General features: G+C 53.6%; 1 protein-coding gene across 1 annotated transcript; it reads right to left on the bottom strand.

Annotated features, from left to right (window-relative positions):
• Positions 1-458: 458 nt before the first annotated feature.
• fabp (fatty acid binding protein) lies at positions 459-26666 on the bottom strand. Its single transcript, XM_077654871.1, is given in 7 exon segments — positions 459-744; positions 1272-1292; positions 1294-1349; positions 1352-1370; positions 8304-8387; positions 8389-8477; positions 26453-26666. Coding segments are annotated over 7 exon segments (393 nt in total). The 5' UTR covers positions 26526-26666; the 3' UTR covers positions 459-693.
• Between the last annotated feature and the right edge of the window lie 955 nt (positions 26667-27621).

Below are 27621 nucleotides of genomic sequence, written 5' to 3'. Positions count from 1 at the left end.
CTGTTAAGTCATCTAGCTTAACCAAGCAGCCACTTCCACCAAATGCACGGAAAAAGCACAGGCAATTAAAATTCGCACCAGCCGCAGTCGATGCGTACTGGCGAAATATAACAGAAAACGCCAGGAATGTCAAAAAAGAGTTTTATTTGATCTTCTTGGTAAACATACCGCACACAAATCTCTTCGGGTACAAAAGAAGGAATGAATGGCAACGCGACCAACAACACTTGTCTGTAGGTCAGCGCGAGAACAATTCAAAGGGCATAAAACCAATTCCCGAGAGACAGAAGTACAAAAAAAAAAATCTTCAAACAGCTAAATTTCAAATATTTAAATCACATGCCACATCTTTTTTGGGCCTTTCAAACGAGATTGTCAAAGATGAAGCGAAAAAAATCGCGACTCTTCCGCAACCTCAATTCAAGGAAAACTAATACAAAAAAAAAACAAGGCGGTAAGCACACACACGGACAGTCTTTGGGCACAAAAAAAAAAACGGAGCTTGCGAGAGAGAACGTGCTGGGACACCACAGGGCGCGAAGAGACTTCGCCCGTGGACCCCAGCTGGAATCCTCGCGGGTGGAAGCCCACCGCGGACCGCAGGGGAGCCGGAGGCACGGTGCCTGGTCTAGGAACAGTGGCCAAGGCCTCCGCGCCCCGGAACCGCGGCTCAAAGATCGAGGAGATCCATGCTCACTCCTTCAGGTACTTGCGGAGGGCGGTGACGCCTTCCAGGGAGCACGTCTGAACAGAAAGGGGGAGAGAAGAGAATAAGGGAAGCGATGAGCAGAGAAGAAAACATTGTGGTAAATGAGTAAGCTGTTCCCAGAGGCTTAGTTAGAAGGCCGCGGGAGCTACGAGTCTGCTAGAAGAATGCATCTAGGGCTTCAGCAAAAGAGTCTCTAGGCAAACTTGTACGGACCTTCTTGTGAACTGTAGCCTTAAAGAAGCTAAGAAATCAGGTGATACCGTCGCAAGTTTGCAATGGAAAATACAGAGCATTAGTTAAATTCTTTCACGCTGGATTGTTTTCCTGATCAAACTTGACTTACTATTGACAGATAGTTCTATCTGGCATTTCATCACAACTGTTGTTTAATTCTACTTTATGGCCTCGTAAAAATTAGCGTACGCATGCTGCGGTCAAATTACTACGTTCGCTTGTATGAAGCCCATGATCGAAGCCTGCAGCGTCCCTTCAGAAAGTGTCATGCTGGAATGCAAGAGTAGCCGCTACAACTCCCAGCGGGGAGCGTTCGAAGGCCCCTTACCACGTGGAGCTGGCCATCCTTGGACCTCCCGGACAATGGTGACCTCCTTGTCACCGAACTGCTTCTGGACGAGCTTGCGTCATCCAGCGTCACTAGAGACTGCAAGGGGTGAAAGGAGGAGGAAAGAAATGAGCACGTGTCGCTACACAAGCGCTACAGGGAAATCGCTTGAGGAAACTAAATCGTGGGCAAATGCTCTCTAGCAGTGGTGTAACCTAGACACGTCAGTCACGGCCAGGGTAGCGCGCACGCTATGGTACGTCAGCAATGAGTCACAGACACGTACGACTTTTACTTTCAGCTGTCAGTAACGCAGAGTCATAGTGGCAGCAAGGGTGCACTAGCATGCTGCTATAGCTCTTTACGAAACTATGCGCTTAGAGGTCGCTTGGTGGTCCGTAGTTTAGAGCGCTGTTTGGGCAAATCGAGAGGTAGCGGGTTCGACACCGACTTTCCTCAAAAGTTGCACACTTTACTATTGCCCTCTAGAAGGAGAAACATTTCGCTCCGATTTACGCGAACCGGGAAATCCAAAAACGTCGTAGATTCGGGAAGGAATCGTAATATTATACCAACCAGCCTGCGGGCGATACTCCATATCGAACAAAGACAAAAGGGAGCGGGGCTCCAGTAAGTGAAGGTCGCCAGAGGCCCTTTACGAGGAGAAAAGGACGCAGAGATTGCAAGGCGGCCGTCTTACGGCCCCGTGGCTAGTAAGCACATCTCAGATAGACGCTGAGCCGCGCACACTCGCAACGACAAAAAGGGCAAGGAAGCAAGCACGTGAAAGCAGACTCGTTATCACCGTACACTGCCCCGACTGCTCGAGAACCTCCCGCGAATGAACGCAATGATCGACAAGGGGGGCGATTAACCACTCGAGTGTACGCAGAAGCGGCAAAACAACCCGAAAGGCGAGTGGAAAGCAAAGACAATTGCAGGAGGGTCGCTGCGACGATGACAGATTAAGAGCGCCCGTGAAAGGGGCGTCACACACACACACACACCCTACAGACAGGCGCCCGGGATGGCGGAGTGTGCAGTTAAACAATGGCCATTGTGCTGACGGCGGATACTGAGAGAAGCAGCTATTATCGCCTACCGCCGCATACCTGTCCCTGCGAGGGTTCACCTTCGCTTTGGTGTAGACCCTCGCTTCCGTTCGTCGCCGAGGGGGCGCGGAGACGCGACGGCGTCCGGTAGAAGCAGAAAGTCGAGCGGCGTCATTTTATCGGCAGCAGCGGCCGTTGATCGCGCGCTCTTTCGCTATCAAGGAGGGAGAACGAACTGTCCACTCCAATTCAAGAGCCGCCGTACGCACTCCACGGCAAGCGGTTCAAGCGGTCGCCGTCACAGCGAGTGGCGCCCACCATAAAGACTGTTTCACATGCAAGCGACAAAGCGAGTTGAGCGATTGAGCGGCACGTCGCGCCGAAAATCTGTCAGCTCGTAGGAACCTTGTCGCTCTTGCCGCTCGACCCGCCGAGACTGCTCGGAGCAGATTTTTTAGTCGCGGCGGCAGAAATCGCGAGCGTTTTCGCTTGCATGTGAAACAGGCTTAAGACCCTGCACGTGGTGCTGGAGGCGGTTAGGCACGTACAGGTGTCTCAAAGGAAGGTCCAAGAACCTGCGGGTATGGTTTTGGCGAGAGCAGCAGCGATAGGTGACGTTAACGAGCAAACTGTTACGTGGCAGAGATACGCTGTGCATGATCCATAGCAATGGAGGGCTGGAATTAGGTCATCTTCAGCAGACGAGGATTTTCGCACTCCGCATCCATCAAAGAGCGGCGCTACCGATTCGGGGATCGCACCTGAGAACCGGAGAAGGGATAATTTGTCATGGTTTAAGGCCAGCTCGCGAATGTGCCCTGGCAAAGTAAGCCCCTTGCGCAGAGAGCCTCGACAGCTGGGAAACGGGAGCCACAGGCCAGACTACAAATGTGCACCTCACTCACAGATAGATTAAAGAGGGGCGAAGGTTTTCACGATCCTGCTGGCAACGCTACGGGTTCATGTGCAGAGACAACGTCGCCGGAAGGGGGGGGGGGGGGGGGGGCGTACAACGGCGACCTTCGGTACAAGTGGAATTCCGATTGCGTAGCCGTCTCGAAGAAAGCGCTCTCAGTGACAAAAACTGGCACACTCGAGTGGCGATAAGGCGAAGTCCTGGCCGGCAGCTACTTTCACCGGTTGCCCATCCGGGGACGAGGGATATCGGCCCGGTTATCGCTACTAACTGGCGCTTCCGAAGAGCGACGCTCGTACCGGCCAAGGAGTGCATTACAGGCACCTTAAACAAGTGTCGACGTTACCGAGCACTCGTCAGCGCCGATAACGGGAGGTCAAGAAAAAAAAATAAAAGGGAAAGTCCGCGCGACGATAAGAAGCGGAAAGTCGCCGTCGACACATGAAGTAGTTGCAGTTTCTGCGGGGGCGCATAACCGATTCGAGATGAAAAGGTAAAAAAAAGAACAAGAAAACGCGGCGTGTCAACTTGACCACCGCCCAGTGCACACACCGTACGCAAGCACTGGCGGTGACCCCAGATTGGCGAGTGCAGCGTCTTCCCGGAACAGATATGGAGCTGGGGCCGCGACAAAGCCAACGAAACCGCCCACCGATGAGATTTTTTTCTGCCGCCTTCTATCGGTCGCAGAAGCACAGTTCTGGGCGGGTAGCTTTCCAGTGGCACATTCCTTCATCCAGCTGCAACAACAGCGTTCAGCTGGAGGCGGGCTCCCCCACTCCAACAGCTCGGAAAGAAGGCGCCCAGCGCACACAAAGAAGGAAGAAAAAGGGCAGGGGGAGGGGGGTCAGACATTCCAGGACAAAGTTGCTACCGCGCCCCTGCCGCGTACACGTCAGCCGAGCAAAAAATTGCGCAAGGGCGAGACCCGCCACAGATTGAGGTTCAAAGGGCGAGTCGTGGAGAATAGGGTGCGACCATTGTGTTCGGCCCAGACGCGGCGGCGCCGACAGCCGTCGCGAGGGGGACAAGAGCCCCGATGAGTAACTGCGCCCGAACACGCGGGTCGAAGGGACGATGACATAACGACGACGAGGAGAGAGAGAAGACAGTAGCTGCAGACAGAGGAAGGAAGACAGCGCCAGCTCATGGCATCAGCGCTCGATAAAAAGGGGGACATGGGATGCGCGAGTCATTAGCGGCGCTTGTTCACCACCCACTCTCTTTCCAGTGCTTGTGGCTTCATTGAATCCCATTTCCGCTCGTCAAACTTAAAGACGAGACTTAACACGGCGAGGTTTTCCACACTCGGCGGGAGTGGGGAATGAGCGCATGACGGAACGGCTCTCACGAGTACCGGACGCTGCCGATAGCAGCGGACTTTGTGTCGATCACTTTTCGAGAGGTGCACCTCGACGGCACTTAGCCACGCGGCAACCAACACGCGAGTAGCGGAGAATGCCCCCAGTGTCCCCCCAACAAAGACGACACCGACAGTAAAACAGCGCAGTATGAACGTCTAAAAAAAATTAAAACACACTGAGTTCCGCACAGCTGTATCGTACGTTTTCAATGGACTGACCATAGGCGTGCGCACGGTGGAAGGGGTGAAAGGGGGGGGGGGGGGGGTTGGCCGCCACCCATAATCATGTAACAGGCACCAAGCCTGCCAATACCTTTACTCTGTCTGGCCTGTGCCGTCATCGTTTACAGTGCCATGGAGGTTTTTTGACGATACTGGCGGCCAAGGACACGTGATGTTGCGTTCCAAAAACTGTCCACTTGCCGGGTCACTTTGAGGCACTATTTTCAGGTTCTCTGTTGCAGTTAACAAAAAAAAAGATGTGTCGCATATTTTCGGTGGTTTAGAGAGAATGGAAATTCCGTCGGAAGCGCGTTGTTACACTTACGCGTCAGCGGCGCAGGGACTGCCTTCCTCTGCCGATGTTGCACATGGAAGCAGAAACTAACGCTGAATAACATTTTGTAAATTGTGCAATTCAATCCCATCGGAATAATTTTTTTTACAGCCATTCGTTATATGTGCGCTGCGGCGAAACTTTGCTCCCCCAAATGTAAAATCCTACGCACGCCTATGGGTCTGACTTCTTGTGCACAGCGCCAGTTCCCGCGAAACTCAAGTCACAGCTAGGCAAGGCTTTCGGCATTTTTTGCAGCGGAATATCGCAGCCGGCAGGAAAAAAACATTCGATACACAGGAAGCGGCCGAGGGGGCGGAAAACAAAAGAAATCAACGGGCCACGAGGCAGCCGGCGCGGAGGAAAGTGCTGACCATCGGCATTTGCCGCGCGTCCCGAGCCAACGAGGCCACGGACGATTGCGCTGTCCCGCGACCGACGCGGGCGAGCGCACGCAACGACCATTTACGCACAGACTCCAGATGACCACGTGCGCCGCCAAACAGTTGCGGCCTTTGTCCGGAGTGGACATCGATGGCCGGCAGTCGCTAAAATTTAATAAAGACTGCGCCACTAGAGCGAAGGAGTTGCCATGAAAGCGGCCGATCATGGCAGTCGCCTCTTTTGCCCCGGGCAATGCCGCGGGAGATACAAGACGGACGACGAAGGAATTGACGGAGGCAGGAAGAGATACCGAGAAGAGATGCTGACAGGCCCCGTCCGCCTGTAGCGATAGGCAGAGCATAGAGATGTATAGCAAAGTATAGAAACAGAGATTAAGCTCGCTGAAGCGTAACATACGTCAGGTGGTGCACGTATATACGTTTGTAGCCGTGCTTTCCTTTAGTCCCGTGGTTCTCCGGCAGTCACGAATGTGCTCCATGTTGAATGCTACTGGCGAACTATAACGAGCAGACGCGGACAGTGTGGGCGAGCTGCCACGGTTTTCGCGATATTCGCACGTGTGGAACAATGTGGACGTCACACTCGTCTGACGCGCTGTCGGGCCGCAAATTAACACCATTACGAGCTTCTCCGCTTTCTTCGGAAGTGCACGACCCTGCACAAGTGCCATAAAAGCAAATGGAACTCGCACAGTCCTCAACGGTTACTGCTGGCGCATGCGCACTGCAGAGATAAGCGACCCAAACGAAAACAGCTGCGTTTGTTCACTCTTTCCACGGCCTGCACTGTCCCTGTTCCAACAATCTCCAAATCTTGTGGCCTTTAAGAACTGAGATCAGAAGAAAAACAAGTGTGGAAAAACTGACCATTTCTTTAAAGAACTTTCGTTTGGACCTTCAAAGAGGCTACAGACGTCACCATAGTGATGAACATCAGCAAACAATATCGCAGTCCTCGAAAAGGCGGGAACCTATATGCAAGGTTAAACTGTAATAACACGGCTACTCAGATCATCTGCTGCACCGCATCTATACAGAGCTCTCGTCAACGAAAGTAATATTCGTAATGAACGATCAGCAGAGCACTGGGAAAGCGACGGTTTCGTAAAGCTAGAAGAATCAGAAAATACACATACATTTTCAGGCGAAACAGCGAGCGCTACCCATCTCTTCAAACGTTCCGTCGCAACTTCGCCGCTGATGCGGCTAATTAGTCTTAAAACGCACCACTGTGAAGCGCTTTTTAGATGATCGCGCAGCGCTTTGGGCAAGAAACGAGCTCGAACAACGCTGGCCATCCCGGCCGACTCTCGGATCAAGAAACTCTGAGGGAGGGGGGGGGGGGGGGGTCATTTAACTCGCCGGCGGACACACTCGCAGTGCGCCGCGCAGTCGTGCACCTGCGCAGTGATTCGGGAAGCGCTATAAATACGCAGCGCAGCGCCCGACGGCCAGGACGAGCCGCGGCCAGAAATACTGGCATTCGCGAGTGGAGCCCAACAGCGGCGCAAGCCTTACGCTGCGGAACCCGCGCTTTCACCCGACTGCTGCACAGATACTATGGACCCTTTAGCAAGCCGTGCTACCGTTACCACTTATGGAGTAACGGGAGCCCGCCCACTGCCAGCGAGCACGCGCTGATTGGTCCCGATGCGGCAGGCGCGCGCGCAGCTGCCTAGCACCCTACAGCTTCCGGATACATGGCGCCACCTGGCGCCCTCAAGCCTGTCTGCGCATGCGCACTGACAGCGCGCGTGATCCCGGTACTCCGATAACGGTGCAACACGACACACGGTGTGCTAACGGTGTCTACTGCCTCAGTTTCCGGAAGCGCTGCAATCAACACGGACACAAAGAGAGAGACGAGAAGGAGCGCTCGTCCTCGGCTGTCTGTCAGTGTTGATTGCAGCGCTTCCGGAAATGACGTAGACGCGAACTAACTAGCCCGATCCGTCACTCTTCCGAGCTGTCTTAATGTCTGGCGAGAATGAGAACTTGAATGAGAATGAGGAAAGAGCCCAGTTAGGCCAGGAGGGAAGAAGAGATAAATGAACAAAAACTGGCTACCCTTGTCCAGACGTCGGTATTCTTGTTCCAAGCTAAGAGCAGGACACGATAAACTGCACGATTTCGACAGAAGCGAGTTCCCGGAGCCTGAGGCAATGATGTGTTATCTTTTATAGTCTGGACAGCAGCTTCCACAGATCAGGAAAATGAGCACCGGTGCGCAGACTTTTGAAGGTATATGCGCGGACAGAGGTGCCTTCTCTGTTCTTACGCCTCAAAAAATTGAAGCAAGTCTGATGCACTGTGGGAGAATCCATTTACAAGCTGTCCACCCTGCGACCGCAGCCTGTGACGAAATACTTCGGCCCAATGCGGCTAACATTGTGTCAAGACAAGCACACTTCCAAGAGTCACTGCCGTTCCTCGCTTGTCATCTTGCGAAGTAATAGATACATTTAGCATAGCGCGTACCGCTACCGCTTCCAGTTTACACACGAGCCGCCAATGAGCATGCTCAAATCACCCCGAGGGCGACAGATGGCGCCACGTTCCCGTCAACAGCGCGTACGTCTGCCGCATCAGGGCCAATCAGCGCGCGTGCAGTGGCGGTACGCGCTACGCTAAATGTATCCAATATGCCACTTGTGGTGCGCGGAGAGTCTCTCCGCTGTGCTTTCGGCGCCCAATGGGCTTCGCACCGTCCCTAGCCAGAGCCGGAGGAAGGGGTCGCGCACCTTGACCTTGGTCCCGTCCATGCGGTCCTCCTCGAACTCCTTGCCGAGCGTGAACTTGAGCTCGGTCGTCTTGAGCATGGTGTGGGGTCTTGATGGACCAGTCGTCGCCCTCGGCCTTGATCTCAACAGTCGGCTTGGACGTTTGGCCCAGCTTGCGCCACGCCAGCCCCACGCCTGGCCAAGGAGCAAGAAGGGAAAACAAAATCAGTCAATTACGAATGCTCACTACACAGTTGCCACACACCTCACAAGACTGGCTCCACGAGCCACTTTGGCATGCATGAGCGAAGTTTTCAGCCCGCCATGTTACTGAGAGTGGGACGGAAGAGTTATATGCGTGTTGTGTTGTGTTTAATGGCGCATAAGCAACCAAGGCTATCATATGCCAAGCTCAAGGTATCAGGAATTGTTTTATGCAGATTTTTACAGATAAAATCTTATGGCGGTGTAGAAAGCTTGAAAAGGTATTTCCTTCTACCCAGTATGAAGAGCAAAAGCAAGATTTATAAATGGCTAACATTAAAAGTTGTAAAAGAGGTCGGGTAACCTCATCACCCGTCCTTGGCTGGGCAAATGCGTTCTCGCCCTAGACATATTGGAACACGCCGTTTATTGAAAGCCACTGCCGTCCCACCTCTCTCTTCTGTGTCCCACCGCGGGCACCAACGTACGCACGAATGGACAGGTTAACCCGAGTTCCTGTCTAACAACTCTCGTACTGATCTGTAACCGCATACACAAGAAAATGTTTCATGAAAATGGTGTCTACGTTAAGTTTAATCACCGCCCCAAGGTCACCTTAATTCCCAGTTCAGACGATGTCCTGAAAACGTTTCAGAAGCTATCATTCGAAGACGTAAAGTAACGGAAGATATGGCAGGTCGGTGGGGTTTTTGTGGGTCGCTCCCGATGCCAATCGGCTTCCCTTTGCGTGCACAAAGGAATGAGTCAGCGCACAAAGGCGCTTCGAAGCGAGTCCGCAATCGGGGCCGAATGGACAAGCTCATCCCACACCCAGGATCCGCCTCTAACACCGGCCGTTAACTTTGCCACCAAAGCGGGCGCCACAGTGCGGCAGTCCCTCCATCATGATTTCTGTTTTGTTTTGCTCTGAACACGCCACGTGTTCCGGGGCGCTATTCATATATACGTGGAAAAAAAGACGGAGGAAAACAACCATTGCAAAATAAAGAAAAAGTAGCCACGTGTTCCGGGGCGCTATTCATATATACGCGGAAAAAAACCGGAGGAAAACGACCATTTTACAATAAAGAAAAAGTAGCCGCTTGACATAACGTCGCATGGTGAGAGAGTTAATACATTACGCTAGCTTTCCTTTTTTCGTGGCAAGTCTCGTTCACTTTGTACCCAAACCGGCATTCGCCGCTGTGACAGACTTGTCTGAAGGCGCGCAAACCGCAGCCACAGAGGCCACGTGCGTTCTAAACAGAACTGAGCTATCCCTACATTATAATTAGTTCGAATTAAGGCATACAAAAATATAACTAATCTCCAGAGTGCAGATGTTCGGAAAACGAGCGACACGGAGTCCAACATGTTCCGCAGTTGTGGGCAGCACGAGTCGCATAAGCCCCCCCCCCCCCCCCCCCCCCCCCCCCCCCCCCTTCCCGTCACAGCTGTCACGTTATGAAGACACATGTACAGCGGGAAAAGTCGGCTGTCGAGGGCTACATGAGGTGCACCCTTAATAATGATAGCGCCTACACGTGGTCACTCAGACATTCTCCGCAGGCGCTACCGAATGAATGCCAGACCAGTCACTGAACCAGCACACCGACCATGGCTTTCCACCGAGGTTCTTGCAGTGCTAAGAAAAACGCTGCTCAATATGTTCGAGCAGGCCAACGAGCACGACGTAAGCATGTAACCTCGTTACAACGAAACTGTTTATAACAAAATAATGGATATAACGAAGGAATGACTGTTCCCCTTGGAACCTCTAAACACGGGCTATAATGAAGCTACGGCTACAACGAAGAGGCCCCTTCAACTTCGTTATAACGAGGCTCAACTCTAGTTAAAGTTAAGGCGTAATGGGGCTTCATGGCAACGAGTCTTTGCAGTATGACCGCCGCAATGGAAGCCGCGGGTACATCCCTCCCCACCCCCATGTTTGCGAAGCAAATGATAAAAGAAGGACGTTCCGCGCTTCACGACAGCCGAAAATAAAAGTCCAGTATCTCAGTTCTCCGGAGCAGCTCGGCCACTTGACTCAGATGGCGGACAGCAAAAGAGAAGGCAACAACCGCAGGACCAGCGCCGTCGGCAGCAAAAACACAGCGCGAACCGCTAATCTCCGCGGCCAAAGATAGAGCGTCTCGCGAAGCAGGAGAAGGGAGGAGAGGTGACAACGGGAAGAGCAAACATGGAAGCCGGAGTATCTCGCTATCAGCGCGTGCTCCTGTGTACATCCTCCCCCGCCTCCGGACAAGACAAACAGCTCGTGCCGCCGCTCATCAGCATGCGGCGCGAAGGCCACGGAGGCGACGAGACGGGGAACCACCTCCTCCCCGATAAGGGGACGCGAGCACGTCGCCGAGGCGCACTTTGGAGCTGCCCCTCACTCTCGCCGCGGAGTAACCGAATATCTCTGCCGCCGCCGGATTCTGGGCTCGAAGCACGTGCTTGCGGCGGTGACGGCAGCGGCATGCAGGACGGCTCACGTACGCGCTTCCAGAAAAGAAAGGGGAGGCGTCGGCGTAGGGGAGTCGCGATCGTCTCCCGTAGCAGCAGGCGCGTGACGAGAAAAGAGCCGGCGCCGAACGGAAGGAGCCCGTGGCTGTCCGACCGCCTCCGGTCGCACGGGAAAGGACAAGTCCACCGGATGCGAAAGGACGTTGCTAACAGGGCCTCCGCGTGGCCGCTGCGGGTACACGTGCACTCCGTGGGGACGCAGTCCAGAGTGCGCAGCAAGGAGGTGCACCGGTGTCGTTTGATGCGGGTGAATCTGAAGCGCGCTATAGGTAGCACATTACGCACAAAGCCGGACGGTGCACTGACTGGTCCGTCTAACTATAGCACGAGGCTCAAATGGACAGGATGCGCAGCCATCTTGTAAAGAAGCGTTGCAATAGCAGGGCCAGCACTGCAGAACGGATGTACAAGACAGACCTGGCGACGAATATGACGCCTCACTGATGAAAAAAAAAAAAAGGAACATCGGAATACAGGGGTAACTGCACAGAAGTGTCCCTAAACGGACTACGTCAGCCCCCCTACCATCCACCACCCCCCATTCGAAACCGAACAGCCTTCAGCGATTTTAACTAGTGTAACTTTTTCTTTGTTTATCACGCCGAGAGTGTTCTTGCAATGTGCTTACTCTAACAATAGAGAGTGCGCTACCGCTATCACGGACCCGGCATGCGTCGGTCTGAGGACAGGCGCACGCAAACTGTTTGAAAATTGGAATTTACTCCCACTATGAAAATTGGAATTTACTCCCACTAGCACTCTCTTCGAGTGTGCTTGCGCTTCGACGTGACTCCCTTCGAGGATGGTTAAGAAGCATGCCAAGGCCCTATAAGGTAATTTATTCATGAGAAACCGAGAAAGAGTGAAAGCGACGAAACAAACAAGCCTGGGCCCCGGAAATCACGCAGACGGCACAATGGGGGGGGGGGGGGGGGGGGGGGGCGGCATTTAAGAACTGCAGGTGCACACACGCACGCTCGACGGGACACGAACTGGAGTTTCCTCGTTTGCAAAACTGTTCTCCAAGCGAGGCAGGGACGCCATTGTGGCGCCGATGATGAGCACAGGAAAAGCGAGGTCGTTGATACGCTATCGCACGCTGTACCGGCGACACCCAAGGCCCGTTTAATAACGCCCAGACCCCACAGAGCACGCCACGCGACAGCATGCGCCACATCCGGCGAACAACACCGCGACAGCGCAAGAGCAGCGCAAAAAAAAAAAAAAGAAAAGAGAACAGTCGACAGCGCGCAGCTGCACAAAGCCGGCGCAGCTGCTTCGGCTCCGCTATAATTAACGAACGCTGGCAAACAGCGCCGAACGAAAACACTATATACGGGTATGTACGAAGGGCGCGCGCGACTAAGCGGCAGAGCCCCGATCGGAAGGGCTCGCGACGGGGGTGCCTCGTGTAGGGAAATCCAGCGACTGCAGCGCACAGCTGCAGGTGGATTTTCTGCCGGTCACGTAAGAAGCTGCAAAGACGAGATATGAGAGCGAATTGCGTCTGCTATTAATAAGTAATGGATCACAACGTGAACACGTGACCCCGGAACTGTGACGTCAATGGGTGTCATTGTTGCGCCGCCATTAAAATTCGGCCGATGCAGCCGGATCGAACCCACAACCACGCACACCATAGCCGCTGAGCCAGTGCAGCGGGCAAGCGTGTAACCCGACTGTCGAGTGCTTTCAAACACGTCCGCCGAACCTTGCGCAGCACAGCGCTTGCTCTGCGCCCGGGTGCGGAGGCCGCTAGTTATCACAGCCACGTGAACAGAGCAGTGAGGGTTCACGTGCAGCCTCCGTGATACGCTGGAGTGCTGGAAAGTGAAAGTAAATAGAAGCGCCTTCAGGAGGAAAAAGCTCTTGTTTCCCGACAGTTATCAGACAACCAGGACAAGGCGTTAAGATTGGGGGAAGGTGGCTATAATCTGCCACACTGAAATCTGAACCCTCGGCGGAAGCAGAGACGAAAGAGCTGCAGGTCTATGAAGAACGCGGAAAAGGAGGCTGAAGAGGCCTCAGCGTCGGCGACACGCGGTCGAGCGAAACAGCTCCGCTCGTGCAACCTAGACGGCTGTGAAACACGAACGACCGAAAATTAAGGAACACCTCATTTTCTCATCCCGCTGAACGTTTCGATTCACAGGTATATACACAGTTGAACCTCGCTATAACGAAGTTGAAGGGGTACGGCGAATACTTCGTTATAGCCGTAGTTTCGTTATAGCCCGTGTTGACAGAGCTTTCCAAGGGGGAATCGTCATTCCTTCGCTATATCCATCATTTCGGTACAAATCGCTTCATCATAACGATGTGCAACCGTAATTCACGATACCCCCGTATACTCGAGGTTGCTCACCAAAGCATCAACTGGTGCACGACCGAACATCAGATGGGCGACTGTATCAAGTAGTACCGGGAAATTATTTCACTATAGTGCGAGTCCCTTGCATACCCCAGAAGGGAAGGGGTAGACGGCGGCCAGGTGAGTGTGTTTACTGCTGACAGGCACAGTAACCAGTCGAGAGGCGGAGAAAGGGGGGGGGGGGGGGGGGGGGCGGGGCGTCGCTCACAAGCGGGCAATGCAGAGACAGAGGACAATGAGCATTGTGTGCGCAGTCAGCCGTTCATGCAATGCCGCCGACGCCAACAGTGCTGCAAACAGACGCCGCGTCGGGGCTTGCTTACGAGCGTGTGTCTACTACTGCTACGGCAAAACCTGTGCAGTGACTACCCTGGATGCATGCCCGACCTGTAGCGTTGGAAACGCAGAGCCCTACGGTACCGAATCGATTGTGTAATTTTAATGCAGCAAGGACATCTTGACCAAATACTTCGTGCATTCGGTGTTAATGAGGCAATACCATGGAGGTGTTGCTTGTAAAGAAATCTACTATTTACAGACACTGATGCGCAGTTCCAGGAGTCTAAAAACAATAAAAGGAGAAGACGTGGGGGTGGACTGCTAGCCCAGTAGCCTGATTTTCACCCTTACTTTTGCAAGGTGCCACGGTTTAGCCGTGATCTTGGCACTGGAGGACAGGCTGATGCTGGTAATGACGTTGAACGCGATTTAAAGTGTTAGCCGTTGATAAGAGATAAAAACTAAAACTGCCTCACTAAAAAAAGGATAAAACAATAAAAACTAAACATTGCATGATGACTTCAAAAGCTGGTGTGCTGTAAGATGGCTCGTGTACATTTCTGGAAAACGTTTTCTGCTGTTCTCTATTGACTCGGTAGGCCGCTGGGCCGGAGCTCCCGGGTTCGAACGCGGCCGCGGCGGCCGAGTTTCGATGGAGGCGAAGCGAAAAAGGCGCCCGTGTGCTGTGAGATGACAGTGCACGTTAAAGAACGTACCCCAGGTGGTCGAAATTATTCCCGTGTCCTCCAGTGCTGCACCTCTTTGTTCCTTTCTTATTTCACTCCCACCTTCCTCCCTTTCCTTACGGCGCGGTTCGGGTGTCCGCCGAGATGTGAGACAGTTACCGCGCCATTTATTTTCCTCGAAAACTAATTTTCCAATTTTCATTTTATTTCTCCAGTAGAAGTTTCGCGAGTCCGTCAAGCGCAGAGAGCAAAGCTCCACTCTTTGAACGCTGACGTACTGGTACGTCATTAAGAAGTTCCAGAACGGAACAGTACGGCGGTCAGTGCGGTGAACGGTCGCGTTGCGGCTGTTCGAGGTGAGACCGGTTGCAAGGAAGGCAGCCCGAGTGAAGAGTAAAGACAACGAGCTGCACTGCGCCCAATGCAGTCCTCAAACGAAAGGCACGCTCCAGCTTCCAACAACTGCCGCAGTAATGTGTAACTAGACGCTGACGCCGCAGGCTAAGGACAGACGCGTACAAGGTAGCGTAGATCAGTTCGCGCGAGTTTGTCGGATTAGGCACGCGCCTGGTACGGGACGTAAAACGAGCGGAGAGTGTCCTTGAGAAAATAAATTTCAAGACCGTTTTTATGGAGGGAAAACTCTAAGGCGCCCGTGTGCTGTGCGATGTCAGTGCACGTTAAAGAACGTACCCCAGGTGGTCGAAATTATTCCGGAGCCCTCCACTACGGCACCCCTTTCTTCCTTTCTTCTTTCACTCCCTCCTTTACCCCTTCCCTTACGGCGCGGTTCAGGTGTCCAAAGATATATGAGACAGATACTGCGCCATTTCCTCCCCCCCCCAAAAAAAACAATTATTATTTAGACCGCCGCGCGTACGTTGTTGCGTTGTACAGCTGTGCTTGCTGCGTGCATGGTGTCAGTATAGTTCGCGATAAAATGTTCCTAAAATGGGTGAAGGAACTGAAAGAGTGGCTAGACAGCGTGTCTAATAAAAGAAACGATTCAGAAGTAACGGAGGCGCATCTACTACCGAAGATGCACGAGCTTACAAGCGAATTAAGGGAGAGCTTGGGTGCGCTGCAGTACATGGTCCGATATCAGAGCACGGAAGTGGGGTGGGGGCAGCTGTCGCACGGGAAGCAACACGATACGAAACAGGGGATTCCAATAAAACTGTGCTGCTAGACAAAAGACGAATAATGAACTTCAGTGATTAATTGGACAATGTCCGTCTACGTTAAGGCCAGCGGAACAGCAAGGCGGCGAGCCTTTGTGAATTGCGCGCCGAGCGTTGCGAAACGGCTATTTCGAAACGGGTTCGCGTGTCTGAGACACACAGAACGGCGGTGAAATTGATACAGATTGTATACGGGAACGTGGCCCTATATATACGCCGCGCAGCGGGAGTTGACGTCGAAAACGTCACGCTGATTGACGGTCGCCTATAGCCAATATAAGGCAACAACTTCGTAGAGTTCGCGAAGTATCGCGGAAAGGACTAAATTCGCGTGGCGCTGGTTTGGTCAGTGTGGCCTGCCTGCTGCTGCTGCTGCTCTGAATGGGGAGGGGGAAAAAAGCGAAATACGACAGCGCAAACGAGGACAGAAAGTGAGAAACAGATCTTCCGCCCTCTCCCAGGTGGCTGTAAACGACAGCTATATACCGAGCCCACTCCGCAAGGGAGCTGTCGTTCCGGGGTCTACGTGGCGTTAACTGTTGACGTCACGCTGGCAGGCTGAAGACAGCTACACTCCAAGCATAACGGAGTAAAAAGGAAGTAAGCTGTCGTCTAGCGCACACCCTTTTATAAAAGGGAGTGCGCTAAAGGACAGCTCACCCTTTTTTACATCATTACTTTTTTTTTTGTATAGGCATATTTGCGTTCAGTGCACGCAGAAAGCGAACGACGTCGAGTGCAAAAGGCTGTGCGCGCATGCCAAGGAGGAACCGCAATTTGAAATAAAAAACGAAACAGAAGAAGGCGCACTTAAACTTCATCTCAAAAGTTGTTCGCAGCACTGTGAAAGGTAGAGCTCTGTCGTCCGATCAGGGCCGAGGAAGACAACAAATAGTCCCTCAAAATATTTGAGCAGTGTCGTGACATTTCTTTTTTTCAAAACGCCGTTGCAGTAATTGAAAAGCTAGTTCGTGGATGGTGTTTTGAAAGTACAGCGAGCGTTTCATACTCTGGTTGAAGTTGCAGAACCAGTCCGCACGAACACCGCACTGCGGAGGATTGCAGCTGGACAGTGGTGCTCTTTCCATCCAATGGATGGAGCCACCAGTGGCGGGGGTAAGGGACAGTAGGAACATGTTTCGCAGGGCACGCCGTCCTGGTCGGTTCAGATCGCCGCAGCCTTCACAGCGCTCCAACCAACTCGTGAGATGGAGTACGTAGCTAAAAGAGCGACGCAGATTGCCATTAACGCCGCCCTTTCGCGCGCCGGGGCCAAAGGCCCGGCGTAACAAACAGCAGCTGCCGAAGAGTCAGGCCAGGTGCGTCTGGCACTTGTCGCGGTGGGGAAAAAAATAAGACAGACAGACAGCCGGTATGGACGCCTACCGGCGGAACAGAAGAACTAAGACTGGCCGCGCTGCAGCTGCGCAACATGAAGGGGGGGGGGGGGGGGGGGGGCAAAACTGGGGAAAGGAGAGTACGCGACGAAATGCGTATGCGTGTGTGCGCGCGAACGGTGCTTGCTCCCGCCACGATTTTTGGTGCTGCTGCTAGAGCGGCAGCGACGCAGCTGCAGAGAAGAGTCGACGAAGACGACGCCGAGCTCCGGCGTGACTTACTAAAGGCGCGCTCACACTGGCGGGAAGCTTCCCGCGCCGGCACAGCGTCAACGTCGACGCTGCCTCGCAGCTCCTCGGAATGACGCTCACACTACGCGCGTTTTCTCGCTGCGGTTGTCTTGGAATGTGGAGAGAGGAGGCGCTGAGGGAGGACCCGAACGAGCAGAAAGAGAAGGGGATAGTCACGTGACACTAGAGAAGACTGGAAAGCGCACCCTGCTAGCTCCCCTCCCGTCGCCCTGGCAAAGCAGCCGCCGAGTGCCCCGGCCGGCCGGCCGGCCGGCCGGACGCGCGCAGCCTCCGCCGCCGCCGAAGGGGTCACTGAGCTGGGACCGACGTCACGGTTCACGGTCGGCGCCCATTGGCTGTCCTTAATCACCGGCACGGGAAAAATAGGTACCGAACCCATCGCTCCGCGGGACGGGAGAGCAGGCTGTCCGCGGGAGAAAAACCGGCTTGGGCGGGAAGCGGCACGCGGGAAACGCCCGGCGTTGCGCGTTTTCCCGCTAATGTGAGCGCCCCTTAACGCGCTCAATATGAGTTGCAACGCGGCGTCATCGACCGGAGCTGGCTCCCTCGTCTGCATCCTCCAACAATCGCTCGGAATTCTGGGAAGAACTGCCATTCCAGGAAACGACCACACTCCCTCTCAGGAAACAGCTTGGTATAACTGAAATGCATTCTGTTTGACTGCGGTATTCTACTGCACCCCAACGACCATCGATAAGGTCGTTATATATTTCCTGTTATTGGCCCAATTAAGAATTGGACGAAATATTTGAAACTGAATTCAATTTCATGCGGAATTCGCTTGCATTAATTTGAATTCAGTTTCAAATATTTCGTCTTGAATTCTTAATTGGGCCAATAACAGGAAATATATAACGAACTTATCGATGGTAGTTGGGATGCAGTAGAATACCGCAGTCAAACAGAATGCATTTCAGTTATACTAAGCTGTTTCCTGAGAGGGAGTGCGGTCGTTTCCTGGAATGGCAGTTCTTCCCAGAATTCCGAGCGATTGTTGGAGGATGTAGACGAGGGAGCCAGCGCCGGTCGATGACGCCGCGTTGCAACTCATATTGAGCGCGTTAGTACACGCGGGGCCGAGGGCAGCGTCCTACATTTCCGAGGCTGGAGTCGGATGAATGAGGGCCAAGCGATCGCGGCGATATTTGATGAAACGCCTCGCCGCTACAGTCTAGAGAGGGAAATGAAGCGTACTCTCATCACGCGCAAGTCCCTCCAGCCCTGTAGGAACAACGAAGAAACGCCTGAAATCCGGGAAGCTCGGAGCACTTATGGAAGAGGCAACAAACACGTGGTGTAGTTGAGAAGAACGAGGCTCAAGTGTAAGAGGAGGCGATGAATTGGGAGGGCGTGAGGGTTAAAGCAGTGGGGGGAGAAGTTGACTGGCGGTAGGGAAAGTGAGAATACTACGATTCGCACACACACTCTGACCACTACTGCATGGCAAAGATGTCCTATAGACATTCCTCTCTTCCCCAAGACAGTTACCTCTGAACAAGTGCAGCTGCATATATCTTTTTCTCACGCGGCCACTCCTTTTTGTCAGTTCTTCAATATCTTCGGCGACGCGACAGCTATTTCAGAAGCCCGCTGGCCGTCGCGATATTTAAAGGCTGTACTATATATAGAATAACGCAACTAAACCACCAAACGCCTGGCGTCCGCGTTCCCGTCTCCAGGCAGAGCAAACTTGCTCTGCACAACCATCTCGCATGCGTTCTTCAAAGTTGAAGCCGCAGCTGCCAAAAGTTCCACATTCGTCACTGATTACGACAAGGGCTATCACAAGAAGCTGAAAGCCGGCCCCTAACAGTCTCCTTGCGTTGGCCTGGTGGCGGTGCGAAGTAAAGGTGACTGTGCGACCGGTGGTCAGATATGCGGTCTGAAAGCACAAAGGTACCAATACAGCGACACTGCAGGGATGTCGATAATGTGTGGGCACACGTGGCGACGACAATGTACATCCGCCCGCGCTAACGACCGTTGCGCAGCCGCAGGCTTGTCTGAATAAAGCGGAGCTCATGCTAGGCGAGTGATAATCCTGAATGGGCGGAAGCCGTGAAACGGCGAAGTATCGCCTGCCAGCTGCGCCGGAAAGGGATCGTAAATGCCAGACGTGTGTGATCCGGGACAGTCGAACCATACAACAGAATGTGCAGTTACATAGCGAAACATTTTTGCCGCTTGCTGCACCGCTCGACATGGGAACCACAAAAAAAAAATTAAACGGGAAGGAGGGCATGGCAGTCTCTTAAATCAGCACTTCCGGCCTAAAGTTGCCATGAAAAGCTATAGTCACTGGCACCCGACGAAATGGATGCCTTCCTCCGGGAGGGACAGCTATACGGGCCCGTTATTTCGTCCCACGTGAGAGGCACAGCTTCGAAAAACGATCATCACGGCGATCGCAAATCATCCCGAAGTCCCGGTGCACGAGCGTTTGTGCGTGATAAACCTCCACCGAAACGCTCGCCGCAACCGCGGGTCGAACCAGCGACATCGCGAGAGCTCACTACCGGCGCCACATCCAGTTCCTGTCCTATGCCACAGCCATGGTCGCCACGCCCTCTTTGGCTATGGCACGACTCCTTTCATTCGCTAACCTGATACTAAACCGCTCCTTCCTGCAACGCTTAGCATGAGCAAGCTGCGACAAGCTTTAGCTCTAACGCCCCCATAGAAGTTCACGTATTCTAAATATCGGAACTTCGGACCACGCCAACCCGCCGCGGTGGCTCAGTGGTTAGGGCGCTCGGCTACTGATCCGGAGTTCCCGGGTTCGAACCCGACAGTGGCGGCTGCGTTTTTATGGAGGAAAAATGCTAAGGCGCCCGTGTGCTGTGCGATGTCAGTGACGTTAAAGATCCCCAAATGGTCGAAATTATACCGCAGACCTCCACTACGGCACCTCTTCTTCCTTTCGTCTTTCACTCCCTCCTTTATCCCTTCCCTTACGGCGCGGTTCAGGTGTCCAACGGTATATGAGACAGATACTGCGCCATTTACTTTCCGCCAAAACCAATTATTATTCGGACCACGCCAACAACGACAACCAGTTTTTCGGCTCAAAATTAGTCGATATAGCTGGCGCTAGACTCAGAAATAAGGAAAAGGGAAGAATTTATGCGCGCTGCGAAGCGCATTCCTCTGCAACTTGGTTACTTCTCAAGCAGTGTAGATCGAAGTAAACCTACCAACTCGCTCACGTATTGATACTTGTCAAGTTGTCCCTGCTGAAATAGTGAAAAAAAAAAGACAGCTAACCACGAGGTTATCGGCCCGAACCTACAGCCTTGACGTAAACCATACATCCAGGCACTGAAAGCAGGACTTGCAACAGACACCAGGTAAAGGCGCAGACAAAGTTAGTCTCCGGGCAAAGAGAGAGAAAAAAGCTTGAAATATGCGGCGCGCCGAGACAAAGTAGGAAAAAGGCGGCGATAATTAGAACCGAAGCGCGAGAAGCAGTTGCGACACTGCATAAAAACCGGTCTCGCCCGATAGCTCGAACGTTAAACGTATTCAGCCAATTCAACCCAACGACGGTGACCGCAAAGTCCTATTCAAGGTCTGCGCGCAGCCACGTCTTCGGGCCGTGGATCAGATTGGTTTCGTAACGCTGTGGTATACCTCATATTTGTCAGCCACAAGTTCAAACACCTGCCGCGGACGTACAGGAAAACAGCCACAAAGGCGCGACTTTCCTTTCCCGTTCCATTGCAACACCCGCTCCAGGAGCCGCATGGGCGAGGCCTGCCTTCTAGGATCACCGACAAGTGCCCAGCCCACTGGGACGGCATCTACTGCGCCGACGCCATTCAGCGCGAAGGGCGCCCTCTGTGCCAGACCTCTTTGATCATACCTCCAGCCACACTAGCCGAGTAACTGCGCCTAGGTTCCACTAGGGTCCCTAGCAATATTTCTAGGGACCTTAGTTCCACGTATCGGCATTCTGATTGGGCCAAAGTTTGTAAGTTAGCTAGCAGATTGTCGCGCAACTTGCGGTGTTCGGAAGAATCATCCAAAGCTGCTCAAATCGTGCACGTGGTGAAAAAACAAGAGCTGATGAACGCGCCACCAGCAGCTGCCCGCTCGGCTCGTAGACGGCGCCACAATCCGCGAACCACCAGAGGGCCTGTCCGGATTTTTCATTTGGTGTTTTCGTAACGGGCAGGATTAAACTGTGCCGACCGTAAGTTCCACTATAAAATTCCTGCTCTACCCATGCGTGGTGGCCAAAGCGAAGGGACCATTAGAGAGGAGTCTGGAAGCGGAAAGGGAGGTCAGAGATCCCGGGCAGACAGCCGGCGTCGCGCAGGCTGTACGCAGGCCGCCGCCTCGTCAGCCAACGCGAGAGAGATACAAGCCGAGGAAGAGAGAGACTGCCTGCGCCTCTCGGCGCTGGTGTAATTCGCGTTTCCGCCTCTGCTCAATTAGGCGGCGGCGGCAGCGGGGGTCCGCTGTGGTGCCCGGTTGCACAAGGGGACCCCGTTGGTGCCTCGCCAGTCGCAGACATAGAAGAGGCCTGCTCCAGACGCTCAGGCAAAAATAAAAACAAAATGGGGGCACGTCAAGGGGCGCTGCATGCTGCGACTCTGGGCGAGGAGTGTCCGCGTATGGAGTACGAAAGAATCACGAGACACTGCCGCAAGAATTCGGAGAGAGTACGCAGCCCCCAGCGCGCGCTCGTCACGAGCGTGTCGTCGGAAGTTACGGCACTGCCATTCATGGGACGGCTCCTCCGGCTGCCTGCCTGCGTCGCAGCGCTCAAAACGGATGGAAAGGGCGCAGGGCCAGATAGGAGGGTACGCCCGACGCCGCAGACTGGGAGTGGGGAGCAGGTCGGCGCGGAAAGCGCGCTTCCTGCACACGCATCCAGCGAGAGAGGAAGGTCGGAGGCGATGGACGAAGCGTGCGCCGATTGACGCCGCGGCACCCTTTCGCCTTGCCCGAAGACGAGACAGGTGGTGGCCGTGAGCAGCCTTTCAGCGCTACGGCTACCGCCCCCCCCCCCCCCCCTCGACAGACCAAGACCTGGAGGGCAGACAGCACCCGGCTCGCGCGCCCAAGGGGAAAGGCGCCCGGCGGGGCAACGACCCCGTCGGTGTTCAAAGGGAGAGGTCACGCGGGGTCATGGGGCGAACGAGCGCGCAGCCGACGCGATAGATGAGAAAGGTGAGTGACGAGTCTGATGGGCCGCTTTTGCTCAATCGAGTCTCCGCGGGGTGGCGAGACGCTCTGCCCCTCCAAGGGACGCCAGTGTCGAAACCGAGCGATGTGGTAACGGCAGTTCGTCGAACGTAACTGGATAAAGTTGAAGGCAACGCAAGCTTAGTTTCGGAGCATGCCAGGAAGAGGAGGGAGCGTTTCGTGAGTCACGTTCTGCCGACGCGCATGCGGCAAGTATGCAGCACTCCTGCGCAAACGAGCGCGACGGGAGGTTAAGAGACACTGACGTCGACTCGCGCATTTACGACACCGATGAGGTTGACGCTGTGCCAACTACTGTAGTACGATAAGTCGCGTCGCACCAAATGAGGCTGCTGCTGCGCCGAATGAAAGCAGAACAGATTCGCGTATCGTTTAAAAGCGAACACGCCTGCCAAAGTAACCGGCTGGGAGAAGAATGGTGTAGTACGACGTCACTAGTTGGCGGAGAAATTTGACCGTGTTCAAAAGCTGCATTGACAACACAATGGATTCAAGTTTTCTTCGTTAAATCCGGTATTTTGTTTTAAGGAGGTTCAGTCGCACGCCCTTTCATGACGTCCGAGAAATAACGCCATTGCCCGAATGTAGCTTCGTGGTCCATTACTTCTAAGACGCGTTTTCAGCAGCGGCAGAGTGGTTTTTAAAGGTGGCTCCGAGAGCAGTGTTGCGCAGTCGTATCCATGACCATGACCCATGACAGGGTGGTCATCACAGCAATGAGTGAGTGAAGCGCGCCCACTGCCAAGTGTGACAGACGGCAAAGACAGTGCGGTTTGTTCAGCCTGTCAGCTGCTGTAGTCAGCATGTCAGCTCGACTAAGCGAAAACGCACTGCATCATCATCATCTGCCTAACTTCGTCCATTCCAGGAGAAAAGCTGGTCTATGGTTTATGGGGTTTAACGTCCCAAAACGACTCGGGCTATGAGGGACGCCGTAGTGAAGGGCTCCGGAAATTGCTGCCACCAACAGGGGTTCTTTAACGTGCACCGACATCGCACAGTACACGGGCCTCAAAAATTTTGCCTCCATCGAAATTCGACCGCCGTGGCCGGGATCGAACCCACGTCTTTCGGGTCAGCAGCCGAGCGCCATAACCACTGAGCCACCGCGGCGGCTAGGAGAAAGACATTCCCACTGACCTCCAATTAACCCTTTTCCTAAGCCAGCTGAGGACACCTTATCCGCGCAAACTTCCTAACCTCCTCCGCGAACCCGACCCGTCTATGGCGCCCCCTGTCACATTTGTATCCGCTCTTGACATATATGCTCTATCAGCCTAAGCTATGGGATCATCAGTCATCTTGAACTCGCATTACATGCGTGCCCTACACAAGCCCATGCTGGTGCGTAATACGCGCCTGAATAGCGGAAGTCGTTACACATCTGCGCTACAGTGGCGCCGCCTGTCAGTGGAAACATATATGTGTCGCGCCGTTAGCCAATTACTAAGTCCTGCTTCCATGCGTGACCAAGGGAACTGCGTCGCGCCATAGACGGATTCGCAATGTCACTGCCGAGCGTATCAGCGTTAGGTGACTCGTTCGCAGTGTGAACGCACGCAGGAAGGCGTTGCGAAAACTGGCGCCAGTTTTTCCTACGCGGTACGACCGGCGCCCTGCTGAACCGCTGCTCATCCCAAACGGAACGCACGCATCAAGCGAACGCTACCGTGGCGTATACGGAACGGCCTGCATTTGCAATCTGGCCACGCGAGCTGCTTCTCCGAAACCTGTTCAAAACCCGTCGATGGAATTCAGAGCGCGAACATTTCCCTAAGGTGATGATGGATACACTTTCTCCGGTCAGGGACCAGACTGCGTCTGTAGTCTGACATCATGCTGCGTTGCACGGAGACGGGAAATTGACACAGAACGCTGTCATACCCGTTTGCCGTCGTGTGACAAAAAAATGCATCTCATCTAGTGCAACGCGTTCTCCCAGACAGAAATGGTGCCAGCGCAAATGCCGGTCACGCCTATAAGCGGAGCAATGCTAACTGCATGTAGCGTTTTGCTGCGCCAGAGAGGGAAACGTTACTGGAAACGGGCGCAACGCTCGACACTCGGCAGCGCCAGAGATGTCTTCCGAGCGCAGATTTTTCGCGGAGGAAATGTCTGGCTCCGAGTACGCAATTCTTCGAGGATGTTTTTGTTCTTTTTTTTTCCTACACACGACGACGTTGCGCGCATATCCGAGAAACCGCGAAACGAAAACTCGTTTTGCCTCCCACCTCGGTTCTGAAATCTCCACCGATATGGTTCTGTCAAGACACGCAGAAAATAAAACGCCACGCACACAAGTGGCGACATGGAGCGACGGTAACGACTCAGTTGGAAGCTGAAAGCGCTGCAGTCAGCGCCGCGCGACTCAAAAAACACACGCTGCAACAAATAACTGCCCGTGGTTGACTGATGCTCCGTACCCTCAAGATGAACTTCACAAGCGTTATCGCACGTTGGGATGTCCTTACATACCGGGATTCGCACGTCGCCAGTTATTTAAAACGCCAATGTGGCAGAACCTTCTCGCTCTTAAAGGACGGGCTCAACTGACTGCACGGGGACCAACATAATGGACACAGGAGCGGTCAAAGCAAGTCCGTTTCAGGGCCTCGACACGCCTCTCCTCTCAATGTACAGACGCGGGCGGCCATCGTCAGTTCGGAGAGGGAGTTAGGACGTAGATCTACATGGAGCGGCAGTGAGTGATCCCCCCTTTCCACTAAAAAAAAATATCATGGGGCGTTTGGTACAAATCCGTACTCATGCGCAGTCACGAGTGTTGCAGCACGTAACGCCCCTCCAACGCTTTCCCTACAAGCTGATGGGAAATAAAACGCAGCACGTGGTACAAGTTGCTGATGTCTGCATGGCTAGCGAGGAAAGAAGCCGATAAGGGAAGCATGTGAAAACAAGGCATATGCACTCGTTAGATACTTGTCCTTAGCTGTACAATCCCCCGCTCCCGATCTCCCCACCTCAGCAAAGTACAGGTCTGGATACGCCCCTGAGTGCATGACGCCATGCTCTTTATAATTCCGTTATGCTCAACAACCACATCTTTAACCCTCGATCTCATAAAAAGAGCTTACAGCAATTAACAGGAGGGTGGGGGATCGGGGGCTGCGAACAGATAGGGGCTTGAATAGCGTAATTTCATGTGGTCGGGTCGCTCCCCAATGAACTACACCGTGGCTATACAGCAGTTTTATTTATTTTTTTTTTCGAAAGCGAACGCGATCCCTGCGGAGCGTTCCGAACCGGCAGTCACGGGTGGCCGCATCAAAGGCGTGGTGAGAAAGTGCCGGGAAAAGACAGCGTGCGTGCCCGAGATGACCGAGAGAACCGGTATATAAAAGAGAACGGTTCGCTTGGGCGAGCGGAACAGGTTCGCGCCTAATTTTGTTGCGTTGCTAGCTTTCCTGGAGGCGGAGAACAATACGCCGAGGGAGCTCGCCAGCGTTCCGGACGGCGCAACACAAACGCCGGCAAACGAGCGCGACCAATGAGCCTCAGGAGAGCCAGCCAAGCGCCTAGGAAGTCGATACATGCGATGGATGCGGCGGCAGCGGCGAGATCGCGTGACACGCTTTCCACCGCCGGCTCTCGCGTCATCGAAGACGGCGAATGGAAAGATGAAAAGACGCAGCGCGGCCGAACGCCGGCAACAGAGAGCCGCTTAGAAAGACGCATGACCAACGCGATTTTACGCGCAGGCGACGACGTGCGGAAGTGGATGCAACCGAAACGAAGCCATGCGCGAGCGCTCGGAGCCGAATGGCCGAAATTCGGCTTCCCAGCCGAGCACGGCATGGCCCCACCGGCACCCGCGAGCCAGGACCACGTGAGACGCCGGCATGCAAGGTGGCGTGATTTTTTGGGGGCAGCGCCGCTATTCGAAATGTGGCGGTGCCGGTGATCGACGATTGCGGCCGGTAAAATAAAATAAAGTGCGCACCAAGTCGCCGGTCGCGATTTTTCGAAGTTCGTTGGGAGTGTGCACGAACGCGGTAGATTAGAGGTGATCCGTAAAGGAGAGGGGAAAAAAAAATCTCACCGAGCTGCTTGAGGAACTCGTCGAAGTTCTCGCTCTCGTTGAGCTTCCACTTGCCGAGGAATGCTGCTGCCATGGCTTCTGTGAAGGTTCGGCCGGAGGAAGGGGCGTGGGACGCTGGAGGCTGACGAGCTACTGCCGGATCTCGACGCTGAGCGAGCTACAGTGCCCTTTTGACGACGGCCCGCGACGCTCGCACTTGCTCACCACTAGACGGCGGAGGGGAAGGAAAGAGCAGCACCACGCAGCGTCGGAGTGCGCACGCGGGCAAATTGAAAGGGGAGAGACGGAGTGCGGGACAAATCACGCACTCACACGAAGCGGGAGAGATAGTGCGAAAAGCCCGTCCTTTCCCTTTTGTTTCCGCCTAATCTTCTCTCTTCATGCAGACTCCTGAGATGACGGACTTTCTCTTACGCAACGCTTCATGCCGTTTCTGCGCTTCAAAAATGTTTTTAACAGATTATTCTGTCACCTATCGACAGGAAAGAAAACTATTTTTTCACAAACTTATTCGCAATATTGGTTTTAAAATGACAGTTGTAAGCCCCTAGATGACCTCACCAAACAATAACCTTTAAATCGTTGTAACAAAAAAGACGAATTTAAATATCATAATTGGTGATTTTATGAGGAAAAGTGGTCATCAGGTGAGCCCCATTTAAACAATTTGAGATTCATTAGTACAGAACTGTGAGCATGATGTAGTCAGGAAGAAAATTGAGGTGTGATTTTGTTAAAGTCTGATGCTTGCACTGTTTCCCGTGTGTTTGTCCATCACCTTTTCTACTGTAGTGGTTTGCCCTGTAGCCACCGATAAACGTGGTCTATGTGTGCTGTGCTCAGAAGTCGGAGGAGCAAGGTGCGACGGTGCGACTGCCTGATAACGTGGTCATCGTCAGTTCATGAGAACTGCTAAAAAATCGTGTGAGAACAACATTGATGAGAACGACGAATCATCAAAGAAAAAAAACTTGTGGTTAACGAGTGCAGAAAACTGGGCAAGTTGGAGTGGATTCATCTTTAAGCTGCGCGAAACATAGGACGTAATGGAAGAAACAAGGGACGAGACGTTGTGTACTGGTGTACTGAGTTATGGCAAAGCGTAAAAAATGTGTGGTGGGAACTAACCCCGTGTTCTCAGGGCAGTGGGCCCCGCTAAGCTGCTCTGG

Source organism: Amblyomma americanum, chromosome 2, assembly GCF_052857255.1.
Source record: "Amblyomma americanum isolate KBUSLIRL-KWMA chromosome 2, ASM5285725v1, whole genome shotgun sequence".
Taxonomy (NCBI): domain Eukaryota; kingdom Metazoa; phylum Arthropoda; class Arachnida; order Ixodida; family Ixodidae; genus Amblyomma; species Amblyomma americanum.
Note: the sequence above shows the minus strand (reverse complement) of the source record. Positions and strands in the feature narration are given on the sequence as shown.